Source organism: Agelaius tricolor, unplaced genomic scaffold (genome assembly GCF_023055355.1).
Source record: "Agelaius tricolor isolate 1412-34295 unplaced genomic scaffold, bAgeTri1.0.p SCAF_3, whole genome shotgun sequence".
Classification (NCBI taxonomy): Eukaryota; Metazoa; Chordata; class Aves; order Passeriformes; family Icteridae; genus Agelaius; species Agelaius tricolor.
The window spans coordinates 32,555,254-32,574,497 of record NW_027269263.1 but is presented as its reverse complement, the minus strand read 5'-3'; the positions used below and the strand labels follow the sequence as shown (position 1 = coordinate 32,574,497).

At 45.0% G+C, this 19,244-nt stretch overlaps 2 protein-coding genes across 2 annotated transcripts in view; one reads left to right on the top strand and one right to left on the bottom strand.

Moving 5' to 3' along the window:
- ZDHHC17 (zinc finger DHHC-type palmitoyltransferase 17) overlaps nucleotides 1-5,658 on the top strand; it is a 66,039-nt gene extending 60,381 nt beyond the window's left edge. Inside the window, exons 16-17 of the mRNA XM_071423380.1 lie at nucleotides 422-516; nucleotides 2,528-5,658. Coding sequence (XP_071279481.1) covers nucleotides 422-516; nucleotides 2,528-2,666 — 234 coding nt within the window. The 3' untranslated portion in view covers nucleotides 2,667-5,658. The remainder of the gene's footprint in view (nucleotides 1-421; nucleotides 517-2,527) is intronic.
- A 1,861-nt stretch (nucleotides 5,659-7,519) lies between these two features.
- On the bottom strand, nucleotides 7,520-16,628 carry CSRP2 (cysteine and glycine rich protein 2). The gene is made up of 6 exons (XM_071423379.1): nucleotides 16,466-16,628; nucleotides 12,402-12,520; nucleotides 10,336-10,504; nucleotides 9,200-9,332; nucleotides 8,429-8,522; nucleotides 7,520-7,829 (listed from the first exon to the last, which is right to left on the bottom strand). Exons 2-6 carry the CDS (start codon nucleotides 12,511-12,513, stop codon nucleotides 7,753-7,755), a joined length of 585 nt encoding a protein of 194 aa, XP_071279480.1. The 5' UTR covers nucleotides 12,514-12,520; nucleotides 16,466-16,628; the 3' UTR covers nucleotides 7,520-7,752.
- Between the last annotated feature and the right edge of the window lie 2,616 nt (nucleotides 16,629-19,244).

Below are 19,244 nucleotides of genomic sequence, written 5' to 3'. Positions count from 1 at the left end.
GAGTTGAGGCCATATTATTATACTCTAGTCTGACCAAACCCAGGTTTTTTGTTTTTTTTTTTTTTTATCCTTTCTATGGAAAGAAAAGTCATACTGAAAGCCTTGAAGTATGACTTGTCATTAATGAACCATGAGACTTTATTTCTATTTCCAGGAAATCTTCTGGAAAGATTATCCTCTAAAGCTTAGATAAAACTTACAGGAAGTTTAAATTTTGTCCTCCATTTTTACAATATTTGTCACTTAAAACATATATCAATTTCAAAGTCTTATGGTTTATGTTTGCTCCTGATAATTTCCCCAGTCAAAAACTCGTTTGTTTAAAAATGAATTTAAATTTGGTCCTTTTTCAGTCTGTCTTGTGCAGTACTTGGTTGCATATTTTTATGTGAGCTAAAATACTTATTCTTCCTGTCTTAAGATATCTTGCTTGGGTATCACAACAAATGAAAGGATGAATGCAAGAAGATATAAGCACTTTAAAGTTACAACCACATCTATTGAAAGCCCATTCAAGTAAGTTTTGAAGCATATACAGTTTTCTTATTTGTGTAGCCTTGCATACATTTGAATCACATTGCTTGTTGAAGCAGAACACACCTAAACACTTCCAGACTATTTTCTCTACTTGAAGTGCTGAATCCTGTCAGCTATTTTCAGTTACACCTTCTGTCCAGTTAAAGGAAGTGATTAATGTTTTGTAGTGTAGGGTGGACAAACACAGAAAAGAATGCTTTCCAGCAGTGGTTGTATTTCACTGTAGAGTTGGTGGGGAAATAAGTATCATCTTTATAAAGCAGATGCTCAAACCAGAGGTAGTTGCTTACTGCAGCATGTCTGTGTTGACCTGGACATTCATTTCCACACTGGGCACTTTCTCCTGAGTAATACTTACTGTGCTGGTGAAGTTGCTGTGTGCAGTAGCTCCCCTTTCTCTCTACTGTGAGAAAAGAGACTTTACTTTCTTCCTATTCATCAGGAAGAGCATGGCCAAAGCTGTTTGTGGGGAGGGAGCAGGATGTCCCAGGAACTGAAGTGGGTGTTGCATGGGTGAGAGCAAGCTGATGCATACAGTTTTTGGGCATCAGTATGTTAAAGAGTAGGTTAGGATTCTGGTTTCTGTAGTGATGAGGGTGCAAAATGAAAGATGGGAGCTTGGGGATGAAATAGCACTGAGATGGAATACAGTGTCATGGAGCAGCTTGTGGAGCCAAAGCAGGACATAAATAAAGGCATGAAGCTGGTATATTGGTGGGTTGAGAGCATGTTACAAAAGGAGCTGGAAAAAGAAAAAAGCACATTCCATCCTGCTGCACATGCTGTGCCTCCTGTGGGAGCTGCTGCTCTTTCTGGTGCCACAGAGGGTAAAGGAGATAGGAATTGTGATCAGGAGCAGTCAGCATGGATTCACACAATCCTGTGCAATGAGCTCTAGGATGACCCTGCTTGAGCCAAGGACCCACTGTGGTCCCATGCAACCTGCCCATTCTGTGATTCTGATCTGTAGCAGATGGATTTCTGTGCTAGGAATTTGTGTGGTCTTTTTTTAATATCTCTTCATAGAAAACTTGTGGGAAGCAGACAAGCATCTTTTGTAGTTGCAGTGTTCCTACAGATTAGAGTTGTAACAAAACCAAATAATTTGCCTGGAAAACACAGGGTGGTGCACAGGATAAGAAAAAAGTGCTGGTTTGATCCCAAATTGCTGTCACATTCACAAACCATTTTAACTGAAATAGCTGCTGTTATAAAAATTACACCTGAAAATAACACCAGATGTCTGAAATAACTGACTTGGCATCACCTGTCACATGAAGCATTGACATCAAATAGTTCCATCTCCTTTTCGCTTAGACCTGCTCTCTCATATATCATTACATGAGCTTCTCTTCCAGAAAACTGTGATCTATTCAGCCCATGTCTAATTAATTTAAAAATCCCCAGCATGTTGGGAGTTTTTATGTAGGTTTCTTAAATATTTGACAGTTAATTGATTCAGCCACAGAAAGTGCTTGAATAGTTTATTTAATTCAGATCATGTTTTCTTAATTTTGTGTTGTCAAGGGACCTGGTTGATTCTAGACCTGCAGCTGGTGAACCAGTATGTATGCAGAAACAGATACCAATAAATATGGAAATTATTCTAGGAAGACATTCATTTCATGCCATTTTGTTTTGCATCCATCTGTACAATGCAACTGTCCTCTTAAAACAGGATCTGAACTACGAGGTTGTGCTACATGGTGATGGACTGCTAAAAACATGTTTTGGTAGATAGTGGAAGAAAGTTGGTGTCTTGATTATGCCCAAGGATCAAACATTTACCAGTCTGGTGACCACTTCTTATTTCAGAACTTACTCATCAACTTGCTTATCAAATATGAGAAAAATTCTGAACAGAGCTTGTTTTCTAAAGTTAGAAACTTTAAGGGTGGAGAATCAAATTTGTAGGTAGGCAAAAGATTGTGTACTTTGTAAGATGAGCTATGATATTGCTTGTTAACGTGTGTTTTTCTTTTGTTTTTAGCCATGGATGTATAAGGAACATTATAGACTTCTTTGAATTCAGATGCTGTGGTCTTTTTCGGCCTGTTATTGTGGACTGGACAAGGCAGTATACAATAGAATATGACCAAACTTCAGGATCAGGCTACCAGCTAGTGTAGCACCACCTTCATCCTGTGAGCATATCATCCTGAGTGGTGCCTGGAAAATTTTCCCTCTCTCTCTCTCTCAACTCCGCATCCCTTGAAGAGTAGCATGCTATGTGTAGGGCTGATGATGAATCATAAAGGTACCTTCTCTTCATCAGAATTTTATTAACAAAAGTAAAAATGGACAGAATAAACTGCCAAACCTGATAAGGAAGAGGAGGAAGATCAAAAAAGGATTTTAACAGTTCTTAACATGAGAATTATTCATGACAACATATTCACAGTATTTGTTATCGGGTTTTTTATTTAATGTCTTTCACAATGGAGCATGAGATTATTGAAGTATTGACATAAGTAGTTATATTGTGCTGAGCAGAAAAATTTGTATCCCAATATCAATTATTCCACTGAAACAAGAATCTAGAATATAAAACTAAATTTCATGATACAGAGTTCACTGATCGCTATGTTGTAGTTCCTGTAATGTGATTTTATTAATACAGATTTTCTGTAGTAAGATGTACATTGAAAAATGTGCTTTTCAGTACTGTTATAAACATCCTGTGGTGGGGATCCCCTGTAACATGTTAAGTTATAGCAGTAGGGCGCGTCAGGTAATGTTGAGTAAAAATATGTTGCCCACGTTTTTTGGTGATTGTTTTTGCCACCAGTTAGTGGTACAACTCAATACTTGTAACAACCCTGTTCTGAAATAATGTAGTCTGAAATAAACAGCTGCGCCAATAAGGAAAGCTTTTCTGTCAAAGTTAAAGCCCTGCCTAAATGCATGATACACCTGTAAAATTAGTTTACAGTATATAATGTTCAGGGAAAAAAGTGGGGAAAAAATAATTATCTTTGAAGTAATTGTATAAGCAACTTACAAACTAGCAATGTTTTAGTAGTAGGTTTGGTCCTCATACAGTACAGTGTAGTGTATTTGGAGACACATTGGAAGAGAAATTACATGGGGGATACCACAGATGTAAAAGCAAAAGTCTCAGTTATTAAAAGACAAGATAGTTTAAAATTGAATGCAATTAGAGAAGAAGAACCCAAAGTTGCCTGAAATGCTTATTTCATTTGGATGTGAAATAATGGAATCCAAACTTTAACAAAAACAAAAAATTAAGAATCCCCATAATGGCACGTGCGCGCAGAAAATGCAGAGCAGTGTTCTGAGGAAGATGGTGCGTTGGCACGTGGAAATCACCCTTAATTTCTGTTTTTAAGTTCTCATGCTACAGATGTGTTTGGAAGGTAAGGAATGATCTGAGATTGCATTCCAAAGGGGCTTTTCCTGAATGTGATGCACTGATTTTTGTTATGGTGTTTTCATATACTCATAGTGAATTGTTCACTGCTTCCTTAACTATTGTTTACAGAGAGACTGAGAATCAGTTTAGTTCTCTTCTAAGTGCTGTAGCAACCCAGTGGTTCAAGGAACCTGTGAGGGGAGTTTGGGGAGGGTCCTGAAAGCAGATGTCTGAGACCAGTGTAAAGAATGTGTATCTGTATATAAATAATTTATCAAATAGTTTTCTCTCTGTGAGTGTGTGTTTAGTGTATTTAAAGCTGCTCATTTTCATTTTATTCAACCAAAAAAGTATAGGAAGATATCTAATGAGCTTTTAGTGATGTTAAATATTGCTGTTAATAGGCATTATGCCCTGCAAATTCACTGCATGTTTGATGCTTGGCAAAATTAGCGTTTTCTGTAATACGCAGATTACAGATAATAAAGCAATCTAGTGGTATTCCCGGCCCTTGCCTTAGTAGGAGGAGCAGTGAAACTGTAAATAGTTGATGTTCAGTATTTGCAAGTAAACATTTTTTCTGTAGTTGTTCATTGATCTCAAGACACACAATTAGTTTGCAAGTACCAGATATCAGGATTTACAGAAGTGCAGCATCAGAGTCCTTGAATGTTTAATACTGGAAAAATCAATGTTGTCTTGGACACTTTTAACAGGAGAGGTCTGGGTATAGGGGTGAAGAAGCTTTGGCTACTGTTGTCAGACAAAATTTGTAATCCTAACAAAAACATGCTCTATTTCTGTGAAAACGATTGACTTCAGTTATTCATATTTTTTTTCTAATCAGAAAAAAGCCTGAAAGCTTTACACTATGGTTTGTTTTAATCACCAATGATGTTCTGCATATTTGTTCATTTCTTTTTCACATTTTAGTTGGGGGTTGGTTGGCTTGAGGAGCTTCAATACACTTTTTAAAATATCACCCAGTTCAGTGCATGATGCAAGTTTTGGTCACATTTGCCCAGTAGCATTAAATGCCATGAATTGTATCATGCACTCCATGTCAAAAATGTTTGCAAAAGAAGAGGTGATCCTTGGTAGCACGTAGGAAGTTCTGCACTATTTCCATGCCAGTAGCTCTCTGGTGACAGATTGGTTGAGACCTGCAGAATCTGAGCGATAGTAGGTAGTTGTGAAAATTAACAGGCATATATGGATTTGGAATGTATGAAGTTTCCAGTGCAAAATGTAACTTGTCTTGAGTAACACTGAATTGTTGATGTGAAATCATAAAGCAAGCAGGGGGGAGCCAACTATGCAGCATTTTTTCTGTCAAGTTATCAAACTTAAAATTCACTTGTTGAACCAAAACTGCATTGCTTCTGAAACTTAAGCTGATTTAGACCAACAGCAGATCAGACCAACTTAATCTGACATAGGTAGAATAAATAGGAATTTTGTCTTGGCCCTAAACATGTGCTGTTTCTTTGCAGGTTTTTGTATTCTTTGATGTCCACCAGATTTTTTTTCAATTAATGTGTAAAACAGCATCACTACATTTTAAGCTGTGGATTTTTTTGTATATTATTTATAACTGTGCCAAGTATTATTTTAATACTGTCAAGATCTTGATGTGTATTACATTGTGAACAAAAAAATCTGTAAAATGTTTAATAAACTAGCTCTCCTTACATAAATTAAATCTGTTAAATTTTGTAAGTTATTAATCAAATAAATATTGACTCTTAGATGCAGTGTTTGTATTGACTTGGGGTGTGATTTCATACAGTGTAGTTTGTGTCCAGTTTCAGAAGCCTTTCTGGAAAAATGTACAGGTGTCTTACAGATGGCATGCACCCAAATCTGTACAGATGTGAAATCCTATGAGTTACTACACTGTGGTAAATTACACCTTTGCACTACCAATTAAAGTTAGCATTCACTAAATTAAATATTCCTGTCTTTTGAGTGAAGCATGCTGGCAAGCATGCTTTCTTAAGGAAGAGCTCCATTTAGGGAATGTTTCATGTGGCCTAATGTCCTTACATATATGACATTACAATAATGTCATTTGAGGTGTTCTAAGGGTCAGCCAGGCATCTACATAGGGCTAGGATGTGTCACCAAGGTGTGTGCTTCTGAGTGGCACTTGCAGGACACAGACTACCTTGGCTATTCTGATCCACGCTAAAGGTTAGAGTTTGAGCAGAAACAAGGTAACAATCCAAGTTCAAATCTAATCAGGGTATTTATAACCAGCAGTGTGTATTAAAGTGTAAGGCTAGGACTTAGGAGCACATCTAAAGGGAAGAAAAAAGTGTTTTCTGCTGAGTCTTGTTTTGCTATTGGCGTTGAGAATTGGTGGTGGTGTTCACCCCTTCCCCAAGCAGTGTTCCTGGTGAGGCTGTGTCTGGGCTGACCACCCTTTGGCTTGTCAGGAAAAGACCAGGGAAGACTTTCAACCTGTGCTGAAGATCTCCATCCAAGATTTGCAGTTCTCCACCAGAGGAATTGCTGTGCTTGGGAGTCCTGATGATTTGAAAGCTGGTTCCTGGGTTTGGGTTTTTTTGGAAAGAAGCCAGCCCTCTGCACCCTCATTATGCTTCTACTAGAGTTCAGTGCCTTGCACCTCCCATTAGCTGCCTTTTAGTAAAATCAGACTTCCTTGCTAGAAGGCAATGTCCATGGTATGAGTATGACTGAGAGTTTTTCCTAGGTTTCCTAGGCTGTGCTGTTGTTTACTATCTCACTCCTACCTGAAATGTGCTGCTTCAGAATTACTGTTGTCTTTTTCAGCTCTAATCTTTCCTGCTCTGTGAACTGGACAAGTTATTGGGTCACTGAGCTGGCTTGTTTTTCCTCCTATCCACATGGTTCCTTTATAACCTGTACAAAATACTCTTTGTGTATTATTTTGAGTAGTACATATTTTTCTAATTAGGCTTTTGGCTTGAACTGCTTCACTGCCTCAGACCACGGTCATAGATGTTGCTTGAAACTGCTTTAGACCATGCTGACACACTCACTTAATGTTTCATTGCAGCAGTCCCAGTTATATGTGTTTCCATAAATTCAGTGTTGTGAAGGGTTCTTATATCCCAAAAAAGTATCAGCTTGTTTCTCAAACTAGACAAGAGTTTCAAAGTTCTTTTCCTATCTTTACCTAACTGCTTAATCTGCAGCTGTCTTGGTGGAGTATTCCTGCACAGTAAGTTCTGTGCATAACATACCTCAGTACCAAAGCACGCTCAGCCCCCCAGAATATTACGGTTTGGTTTTCATTTACTAGAGATTCTGTGCCAGAGACAGGCAGCCATTTAGGCACACAGGTACCCCTTATCTATCACTTTCAGAGCTGTGTCACCCTGGAGAGCAGTAGATTAAGATTTACTACTTTTGTGCAGCGAGCAGCTCTTTGCCTTGCACACACATATATTATGGTGTGATCCTGGAGGAGAGTTATTCAGCTCTGAAGGCCATGACTGTGTAGGTCCAGGTTTCAGCAGAGCTGTGCATCAAGTCTATAAAAGCATCATTCTTCCACCCCTGAAGTACCCAGCAACACTCCCCTCATCACTTTTATTGCTGACAAAGGAGGCAACACTTAGATTTAGGGTATATCAACAAGCAAAGCTTTATTGAATTGATACTCATTATTAAAAGTGTTACAGTGTGATACACAAGGCAAGAAAAAAAGCAGTGTGTGTGTTTGTTTTTAAAATCATTGGCTGAAGGTACGCTACAGTAACTAGTATCTGTTTCACAGTAGTTAGTAACATTTGGAAAACTCTTGCTCCTTCTGGCAGGATCTCAGCAGAGCGTGGAAGGCGTTTTTAGCTCCCTCACTGGGCATGAACAAGGGCACCTGCTCCCTGGCCATACCCAAATCCCTTGGGGCCAAAGTTCTTGGCATAACAACCTGTGAGAAAGATGAACACACAGTAGCTGAGTCTTCCAGCACATTAATTAAGAACAGCACTGTCTGGGCTAAGCCTCTCAGTGGCTTCTCCTTAGTCACTAGAATATACCCCTGGGAAGCAGCACTTAGAAACATTTTGTTAAGCTGCATAACTAACAGGACTGAACTCAGTAGCCAGGACTGTTCCATCTGTGTAGCTCCCAGTCCACTCTGTGAGAGCAACTCACAGGTCCAGTCTGTGGCGTGGTATCTGTTAAGTCATTTGTTGTCATCAAACCACTGTGTGGATCAAGTTTATATCCACAACCACTCAAGAAGGCAGAACACAATGCTTGCTGGCTTGTTTCCTTACTCTGATCAGGCACAGGGCAAGGCTGCTGCTGCATTTCTCAGTATGTGATGTTTTACTTGATGCAGATGTCACTTACATCACCAGCTTCAGTAATATCCATTTCAATTTTTACTCTATTCCTATGACCTACAGAGCACTTCCATGTGAGCGTAAGCCTGAAAGTTTCTTATATCAGCAAGACATTGACCATTTGTCCTTGTAAGGCATCTTAAACCCATAAACAAATGCTCTTTGCTTCTTTTCTCACCTTTACAATAGATTTCTCCCTCTTTTTCAGTTAGGGTTGTAGATTCTAGGCTTTTTCCACACTTGGCACATCGGAAGCAGTTCTTGTGCCATGGCTAGAGAAAAAAATAAAGAGGATAGTATTAATACACAGGATGCCCAAGTTGGTAAAAAAACACATTAACTGGAGATATCTGCATCACTACTGATCAGAGACTGGTGCAATGAAAAGCAGCTGAAGTGCACCAGTAGCAGACAAGAGCATCTGCATTTCTGTGAGCAGCACAAAGCCCCAGATTCCACCCAGCATCCTGCTCAGAGCAGCATTCTGAAAGGTTTGGGCTTGCTGTGATCAATTCAGAGCAACCTTGGCTCTCCGTAGCAAGTAACTCAGACACCTGGCAGACTGACATGCAGTTTAAGATGGTATTTTCAGAGGCTATCCCCCTTCAGATGAAACATTCTTTAGATGAAACATTCAGCCTCCCTCACAAGCTGCACACCTAAAGATTGTTTCCTCTTCTGTGTGAGGGGCTTCTGTCCTTTTCTTCAGGTTGCTAGCACCAGACAATATTAAATCTTCACCTCTGAAATCTAAGGCGATCACTCATCACCCCGCATTTCGAGTGCTTTTTTTCCAATTAAGTTGATTGATTTGATTACTTCCAGTGCGAAGAAATGCAGTTTTAAGGTAACTGCCCTGCAGTTGGTTCCCTGCTGGGACTGACATAACACACCTTACCCAATTTAAAGTCCACGTAGCAGGTACAAAACGGCACATGCAGTTCCTTACCTTTCCAGCTCCTATTACTTTCTCTGCTGCATAAACAGAATCACCACACCTAGAGCATTTCTCTGTCCCTCCAAACTTCTGAGCAAACTTGGACGGGTTTGGATTTGTGGTGGGCCGGTGAGGAGAAGGCGTGCTGAAAGAAACAGGACATTTGTTTTCTCTACTTTTACGAAAATGATCTCTTGCTCTGCTTAGCAACATGAACAGACCAGCACCCAGCACATGGTACAGAATACAGGACTGCTGCAAAACTGGAGAAGTAAGCTACCAGAAAGGCTATCCAATTACACTTGGTAGGGAAAAAACCAAAGCCACAACAAGAAGAGAAAGGCCACACTTTAAAGGATAAAAAGAAAGTACTGTAAAGGCTAATTTCTTGAGAGCCTTCCTTTTTTCACTTAACTAGAAGAACTGAATTCCATCAGAACATGGATTTTTCAGACAGTAAGCTACAAATAATTCTGTTAAGTTCCTGTCCACTGATTATAATCAGGAACCTGAATGGATCACTGAACCTGGCTGCAGAGCATACATCATATAAACGTTAAGCAATCATTTGGGAACTTGCATGAAGCACGTTGTGAGACATACCTCAGCTTCTTTCCACAGAAAAGCTGTGCTTTTCTGGCATTCCTAATGCTCTGCTTTACAGCAAGAACTTAATCAGATTAGGAATGTTTACTATTTAATGTGACTTCTGGTTTTGGCTATAATTAAGCACAAATGGTTCTTCATTTGCCAGTTAGAAATTCATTCTGCTTGTAGCCCCAGGTTCTCAGTTGTCCAAATCCATCCCTGCAAGAATCTGTTGAACGGTAGAGCAATGTGAGACCCACATTCACCTCTGCGAGCTCATGCAATGCCATCAGCAGCTCCATAATCCAATCCCCTAAGGCTCATTCATTAAATGAGTGTGTTCTTGCTTGCACTAACTCCTGCTTCTACTGTTCTGACTCACACAGTCACCAGTGGGAGCTTCATGCAATGCAGGTTCAATGCCCTGGATTCAACTAGACTGGGGTACTTTGCAGCAGTTCTATTCCCAACATGAACATAAACAAAATCCAGCCTGAAAGACTCCTCTGAAAATAGTACTGAAGGACAAGGGCCATGCACCCCCAACTCAGTTCACTCACCTCTCAGGCTTGATGCCTAATCTCTCTCCCCTGTCCATGTTCAGCGTGCCTGCCCCTTGGCCATATCCATAACCTTTTGGGCCATACTTTTTCCCATAGCAAGATTTGCAGTAAACTTCAGCATCATGAATTGCTACAGTTGTGCTGTCCAAGTTTTTCCGGCAGACCACTGGAGGTAAAAAAAAAATAAAATTAAACTGCCTTAAGGGACTATTTCTATCAGCACACATGGTAAGCCAAAAATCAAGTGAGAAGTGATGTTACGGTTTTCCCTGTCCAAAATTCTTCCCATTAGGCAGTGGGACCACCAGAGATTAGAGGGAGCAAGTTGCTGTTTGAATTTGTGAATTATGCTTAGCCCCATAAAGGGCTCTATTCCCTCCCACCTCTTCATGACCGTGATATTTAAAGCCTGGAAACTTGCCGTGGTTTGATGAACGAGGCTGCTCAGAAACCCAGAGAGGGCAATCAGCAGTTTCCCTTGACAGATGCCATAGAGCATGAAGCCAAAGCCTATCAGTACAGAGGAGCCCCTGCCCTGCCCTTTTGGCCAGGGTGGGGCTGGGAAAAAACCCGAATCTTCAAGGTTTCCCACCTCCCTCAGCCCCCCCAATACTGCTTCAGGGCAGAGCTGGGGCTGGTTCACAGCTGACACCGGAGGGGCTGTGCTTTTCTGGCATTCCTACATTGTCCTCCAGCACAATGCAAGCCCTCTCCTCAAGGTTACAGTAGAAGGGAGAACTATTTCCTTCCTAAACCTCCTTTTGTATGCCAACTGCCGTGCCCTTTCCATCTGCAACAGCATTATGCCCATGAAAAAGAATTTGGGGGAGAAAAAAAAAACACTCTCAATGAATTTTTTGTTTAAAGATTTTAATGTCTGCAAAACACTGGGTGACTTTTGCTTATGGCAATCATTAGCTCCAAGGTTCTTTTTATAAGACACTAATATCCAATAAGTAAATCACTTAATGCACGTTTGTTAAGCCTATGGACTTTAACCCCAACAGAAGTATGCACTAAGGAAAACCATGTATTCAGACACACTAGAGCCATTGTTTGACTGCAAGTTCCAGGTTTCTTTTAATAGTAACTCCCATAAAAGGCTGAAAATGAGGCAGCCGAGGCATCTAATCTTTGTTTTTTGAGACCACTGTAGAGCTCAAGGAAAGGAGTGTAGGTGTGCCGAGGCTCTCAACGCCAGCACAGCACACCAAGGTTAGGCAGCAGACTTAACAGCAAACTTGTTTGAGAGGCCCAGGGTAACTGCAGCCAATATAAGAAGGCTAAACCCTAGCTCTGCCCATATGTATTAATCACCAACAAGTGGGGAAAAGCAGTACCTCATGTTTGCAATAAGGTAAAATTCTCTGATTCAGACAGAGAGGCTGTCTGCTCACAAAGTAGGAGCCTCCAATTCACAGAGACCCTTTGTTCCCCTCATCTAAGCAGAGGTATTTTCAGCACAGAAAGCGATTTTCAATGCCTCACTGGGCTTGTTGGTTGGACTGGAAAATAATGCTTTGGACTCCTTTCATCTGAAATAAACCACAGGCCTCTGTGCCAAGAAAGTTTAGGCTTTTGGCTGTGCTAAAGGATCAACAACTCGGCTGTGCTTGTGTGCACTGCTGTCCTGGTCTGCACAGGACTCCAGGGCAGCAGTTTGATAACTGTTCCTTCAGCCTCTGCCAGCCCCAGGACCACGGGGAGAAGCCCAGCTGAGCTCAGATCAGCGCAAACAAGGCTCTGCCACTGGCCTTCCTCCTCTGCATGAGCAACACTTAAGCCAGGTTTCCAGCCTCAGGATCCCTTAGACTCCTGAGGAAAAGGCTGCAAGAGTGCAAATGGATGTGCTTTGCTCAGAAACATGACAAAACCTCTCTAGGAGGTGAGCTCTCCCCTCAGGACTGCCAAGCTCAGGAAGCACATGGGAAAGCAGGAATCATGATGGACAGTCACCTCTGGCCACTGCCATTCCCAGTGTCAGGACACCTCCTGTGGACCAGCCCCTTGCTGCTGTGACCCCCACAGCTATGGCAGGAGAGATTTTAGAGGAGAATACTTACTGCAGAGGAAGCAGCAGCGGTGGAAGCTCCTCCCGTCGCACTGCACCTCCTCAGCATGGTAGACGGTGCGGCCACAGGCTCCACATTTGTTGCCACCTCCCCAGTTCGGCATGGTGGTTCTGTGTGCCCAGCCAGTCAGGAGGGGAGAAGGGGATTGTTAAATGCACATTAACAATTAAGAGACATTGTTAAATGCAGTGTCCTCCATCACCCTGGCCCCAGGACAGCTGGGCTTACATGCTCCTTTAAACCAGATCTGTGAAGTTTGGGTGGCATCAGAGCACAACTCTGTAATTTCATCAACCGTTTAAAAACATGACCCTCCACTGCGTGAGAAGATTTTGGGACCAGTTCAATTTCCCAGCTCTTCAGATGCCAGACCAGACTTAAAGGCTTAGGCAGGCTCTCTACAGCTATTTGTAAAAGCAGACGAACTGGCAAGGGGAACAGAGACCACTGCTGCTGAACAGCAAGAAAAACAGAGACACAGTCTTCACGAGCCATGTCCTCTGTCCCTGCCTGGGGGTTTTGAAAGTTACATAAATTGGATATGCACAAATTACAGTTTCATGCAAAAGAGCTTTACTGTACCTGGAACGAATGCCCCCCCAGATGGATATAATTTCAGTTTCTATGCTTCATTAATGCTGGGCCTCTTGTCTGATAGAAGCAAACCAGTTGTGCCAACAATGGCATTTTGTTTTACTGTAGGGCCTGTCATTTGGGATGTGGAACAAGCCAAAGTTCACTTCACCGGAAAACCACTTATTAGGGTTGTAGGAACCTTCTGAACTCCTTTGAGATCACACCTGCACTTCAAAGAAGTTTAAGGGGGATTATTTTCCAGGGACTCCACCCGTTACATGAACTGCACCTTTACCAGGCCGGTATAGCAACCAAACCCAACTGCTCAAGTAGCCACAGCTGATTTAAAAGGAAGTGAAACCCCCTCTCTTGCATTACTTGCAATGGACACTCAGAAAACTCTGGGGACAGGCATCTCACCCACTGTGTCAGCCTGTAGCCTTGGGAACAGTCTCTTACATTAAGCCAAAAGCAGTAGCTGTCCCATCTCAAGCTGATCTGCTCCCTCACGAGCTCCCCTGCACTCTCTGGCACCACCATCAGCAGTTCCCCCCAGCTCTTCCCATTCATTATCTGGGGTTAAAGCTCCAAAGCAGATCCCTGCCCATCACCTCCGAGATCTCTGGGGCTTTCCTCCCGCCGCCACTGCCACTATTGTGAGCTAACACAGCTGTGTTTGCTGAAGGCTCAGCTCAGCACCACCACCTCCCACCAGCACAGAGGCCAACAACAGCCAGACAGGGCTACTGCCTCCATGAGCTTAACCCAGCAGAGCTGCTCAGCACTCATCACCCCAGTGCCCCTTACTGATCCTCATTTCACACAGGGCTTTTGGAGGAGGACCATGGTTTACCCACTGGAAGCCCAAAGGCACCTCCTGCCACCCTCCCCCACTGGCAAGAGCATTCCCTCCCTGCAGAGTTCCCACAGCAGCACAGGTCAGCTATCAGGGAGGGAGGCTGGGAAGGAATTTCTTGGGACCTTCTGACTTTTCTCTGCAAAACTCTCTCTCAGTTGCCCTGAGAAGCTCTCCTAGGCCTGACAAGGAGAAGATACACACAACATCATCCCCACACAAAGCCCAGAGCCTGCTGCCTTCAGTTAACTCTGCGCTCATCCCTCTGAGCCAGAAGCAGAGGACTACCAATATCCAGTTGCCTCCCTTGTCAACAGAGAGGAACTAGAAGTGCCACCCCAGGAGCCAGAGAGGAGCACTTTGCTTGAAGAGCTCTTTTCTCTAAGGGGTTTTTCTCCCAAAGTATGGGACAGGCCTCAGTGCAGAGCGAGCTGCCTCGTACCCCAGGCAAGGTAGAGCAGACTCCCAAATCACAGCTGAGAGCAGCAGTTTTGGCTAAACCCGAGTTATGTGACCCATCTTGCCTGGTGAAACAAGCCTCCCACCCCAGCAGCATGAGCAGCAGTTCAGCAGCACAAGGTAGGACGTGTGGTTCCCAAGTAAGACATGCTGCCAGGTAGCTGCTACAAGACCTTTGGCCAAGACAGGCAGACAGCCATTCATGGCATGTGGGAAAATAAGATTAGTTTATTAAACTAAATTGGGGCACCTTCGGTACATTCCTAAGCAACAGCTTAGGAAACTTGCTCGGAGTGGCTGAGCAGCGCCATTTGCACACTGACACCAATTACTGAGAAAGCCCTTTGTTTAATACTTCCATGGGATTAGCATCATTACTGCTCCATGGTTTAGCACTAATACCCTGACCTAGCTCATAAAATTAGTTTTATGACATTTCCCACTTTGCTTTTGTCATTCTTGGCACAACAGTACAGTCTAAAAATCAAGATTCCATTTCTTTTATCCAAGTGCTTGGCTGTGCTACCGCACAGCAGCTGACATCAATCAGAGCAAAGAGTGTCCTTAGCTAAAGAGAATATAGACTGCACAACACTCTGGAAAAGGAATGCATGGATGGGGGGGAAGTAAAAAAGAAAAGGAGAAAAGATTCCTTTCCACTCTGTTTGCTTTCCAAAATGTAAATGGTATTTGGTACAAGAACTACTTGTGTCTTTTCCTCTCATCACCTCCATGCTAATGTTCTATTGTGCATTTTCATGAGCCTACTTTATCTTAATCGTTTTGTCAGCAAACAATAATTTCGTTTTCATGCGCACTACAGCTGAGAACCTGAATCAGGTTTCCCCAGCTTTGCCCCAGATTTCACATGAAATGTTGGGCAAGACAGGGTGCAGCTCCACCCTTTCTTCCCCGAGAGAGACAGAATACTAGACGACTCGACAACCATTAGCTAACTCAAAACTTCTGATAAGGGCTTTGGGAATTCATTAAATGAAAAATAAAAAGGAATTGAAGTCGGTAGGTCAAGGTAACCTATTCTCTTCCAGGGAAAGTATTTCCATTTATCCTCCCCATGATGTTCCTATGACTCTTGCGTGGGAAGAACGGCAATATTTCCTCAGTTACTCAACAGCAGGAGCTCCCTCCTGGCAGCGGTGCTCAGGAGGCGCCTCAGGGGCGAGGGCTGGTGCCCTGCAGCAGCCGTGTCCCAGGACATCGCACCGCTCCTCACAACCCTGCCCCGGCAAATCGCACCGCTCCTCACAGCCGTGTCCCAGGACATCGCACCGCTCCTCACAGCCCTGCCCGGCACATCGCACCGCTCCTCACAGCCCTGCCCGGCACATCGCACCGCTCCTCACAGCCCTGCCCCGGCACATCGCACCGCTCCTCACAGCCCTGCCCCGGCACATCGCACCGCTCCTCACAGCCGTGCCCGGCACATCGCACCGCTCCTCACAGCCCTGCCCCGGCACATCGCACCGCTCCTCACAGCCGTGCCCGGCACATCGCACCGCTCCTCACAGCCCGAGAAGGTGCCCCGGGACATCGCACCGCTCCTCACGGCCCTGCCCCGGCACATCGCACCGGCCCCCGGCCCGCTCCTCACAGCCGTGCCCGGAGCCTGCTGCTGCCCAGGGCTCCTTCCCGAGCGCCGCGGGGAGCAGGCTCAGACCGCCAGCCCCGCCTCAAGCCTGCCCTGCTCCCTCAGGACTCTCCGGCTAGTTCCTGCAGGCCTCTGGGGAGCTCAAAAGCAGCAATTAAACATCCAGGTGATCTCACTGCCAACACCAATAATTCTGGCTGTCTGCTGCGGCTTGACGGCAGCTGCTCGTACCCAGCACGCATCCACGGGACAAGCCCCAGCAGCTGCCAAGTCCCTTCCGACCCGTTTGCTAACAGCGGCTCAGATTCAAGAGACCTAAGCCAGCCGCAAGACGGACACACAAGAATTCCAGGCTATCCGGTTTTCCTAGACGGCTTTGTCGGCGGCCCGTCGGGGAAGCCCGGTGCGTGGCAGCTCCATCATTAGAGCAGCGGAGCGGGTGAGCATCGCCCCCGTCAGCTCCCCGGCCCCGGCTCGCCTTGTGCCGCTCGCCCGCCCCGAGCCCTGCCCGGGGTCGGGTCGGGTCCGCTCCGGCCCCCCTGCCCCGGCACTCACCTCAGCTCGGCTCGGCTCGGCGCGTCTCGGCCCGGCGCGGCTCCGCGGCGCCTTAAAGAGCCGGGGCGGAGCCAGGAGGGGCCGGGCCCCGCTGCCCGCGCTGGGCCGGCCGGGGCTCGGGACGCGGGGCTCGGCCCTGCCGGGGCCGCCCCGGGGGCCGCAGGAGATGGCCCAGCTGCAGCCTCGGACCGCAGCACCCCAGCTTGTGGTTTTACACAGCTTTAGGATTTTGCTTGGCGTACTTGCCGGCTCCGTGACCGTGTTTCCCCAGAGCACACGGAAAGGATGCAGGGGTCAGGAAAGAGGTTTCCCAGGACGTGAGGAGCGGGCGCAGGCAGGAGCCCGTGCCCGGCTCGTGGGAGCCTCGGGGACTCAGCACCGCAGCTCCCGCTGAACCACTGCTCCAGTGGGGACTGATTAGGAGGGGCCTTAATACGTTCACAAAAGGCCGGCAATTAGGGCTGTCTACAGCATGCTGGAGAAAACTGCCCGAGGCTTCAGCTGCTTTTTGTAAGCGTCCCAGTTTCCCAGGGCTGTTGCACACTGGCTCTGTCGGTTTCAGGATTATGCGCGGGGCTCCCTCTGCCTAGCGGGAGATGTGGGCTTATACCCTGCTCGTTATTAACCCAATACCAAGTCGCTTACTCGTTGCCCCCGGGAATGCCAGGCAGCACGGGAGCGACCTTTTCACACACACCAGAGATGGAGCCCCAGAAATGAAGCCCAGCGAGCTTGGTGGAGGCAGCCCCCAGGAGCCCTCCTGCACAAGCGCTGTGCAGTGAGGCGGGCTGTGGGCTGGCTGGGATGAAAGAGATCCCGCGGAGCTGCTGGCACAGACACTGGGTGACATGCCACCTGGGCCCAAACTGCCTGTACTGCGAGGTGACTGAAAATGACCTCCACACCAGGTCAGAGAATGACAAGGGTACCTCTTCCCTTCCCTTAAAATGTTCTTTCCATGTACTGCAGCCTGCGTGCTGGCAGCTGCAACTTGCTGAGATTTTTTGCTTTCTGGTTTTTAATTTTCTTGTTTTTATTTGTAAAGAATCTTGAGTGACCAGACTGTACATGATTTATGTGCATCTCGGAGTCCTGCTCTGTAAGCAAAGCCAGTATCTGTTCCTGTGGAACAAGTTGGTGTTCATTGTGGGCAAGACCGAGAGTCTGACCTCAAGCATCATAGCAAAAACTTTATGCTAGGCTTTGAGGGAAGCGAGCACTAGGAGAAGCAGAAGTGTTAGCAACTGTTGTTTCTTGACTTGGAGGTTGCATGAAGGGAGAGGATCTCTCAGAGTCAATGAGAGGCTGTGAGTCAGAGCAGGCTGACTCCATTTGCTGCAAGAAATGCCTGTGCTCTCTTGTCCAACTTGTCCTGCTCCCAGCCCTGCTGGAACTGCGTGTGATGATGCTAAGTTATTTACCATGTCTCCTTGGGTAGCCTCCAGAGCTAATAGATTTTGTCTTTTGATAACATTTCCTACAGACTATAAAAAATAAACAGCAGAGATCCCAATGGGGAGAGAGAAGCTTTGCAGACCTAGCAAGGTCTGACCATACTCAAAGAAAGGAAATTCTCACTGTGACTAAGGGGCCATGCTGGTATGAAATAAAACACTTTTCAGTGGTGAGGCACTGCTGAGTGAGCTAGAAGATAGTCTGGCATCCAGTATTTCATTTTCTCGTGTTTAGTATTTAGTCAGTTTGTCAGAAACAGAGTAACCATGAGGGTCAGACATATCAAGTAAGTCCATTACTATAGGAACAATATTAAGGATGCATTACCGCAACACTTGGGAATAATACCTTGGAATGAAGAAAAACAAATGACAGAATGAAAAATGTTACCACATACTTAATTTTTATTGATATGGACTATTTTTATAAATAGTATGCATAGGTATATGTATGCATAGGTATATTTGTTATCTATAAATACATAGTTATTTTATTTATGAGCATACTTACTCTATCTCCTCTGCAGGTCTCTTTTTCTCTGTTTCTTTCCTGACAGCATAGTTCAGAATTTATTTAAGATAAAGCCTGGATCCAGCCTTGCTGCATTCCTCCTTGCTGTCCTGCACTCCTTCAACCTGTCATCCTGAACATGCCTGCCATTGCCCAAGCAGCCCCACTGCCCCCTCCACCTCCCTCAGCATCCTCCTGACCAGATTCTAGCCTTCCCTGTGCTCCTGCCTAACTAACACCTGCTGTAAGCTACTCTTTCTGACTCACCCAAAATTTCAGGTGATGCCTCTACTCACTGACTTGGGGAGAAATTTCCACCTAACCACTGTGGCAGGCCCCTGTAGGCAGCCTGGCTCCCACAGTCTGCCAGCTTTTTGTCTGGCTTTTGCCATTTTGAGCTCAGCAGATTATAATTAGGGCAGTTTATTTCTGAAAAGCAGTGTTCAAGTGTATTAAGAGCTCCTGTTCCTTTCCCCTGCCGATTCAGCAGCTCAGGGGGCTGGGGGGATTGGTTCTGTGTGTTTCTTCTCTCTTCTTCTTCTTTCTTAGCCATGGGAAAGGCCACAGGCTCCACACAAAACCAGTTCTCCCTTTATGGAGGGATAGAATGTAAGAGAATACAGAAGTGCAGAAGGAAATCTCACACCTGAGGACTTGCAGCTGTACTAATCAGCAAAGATTAGGAACAGGCCTGAATTTAAGAGGCCATGGCTGCGTCCAATAAGAAGAAGAGTGCTATAAAGGAGTGGGTTACCTGGGTGAGGAGAGAGCTGGAGTTTGTTGGCTGTGCTGTGAAGAAGGAGTCAGTGCTGTG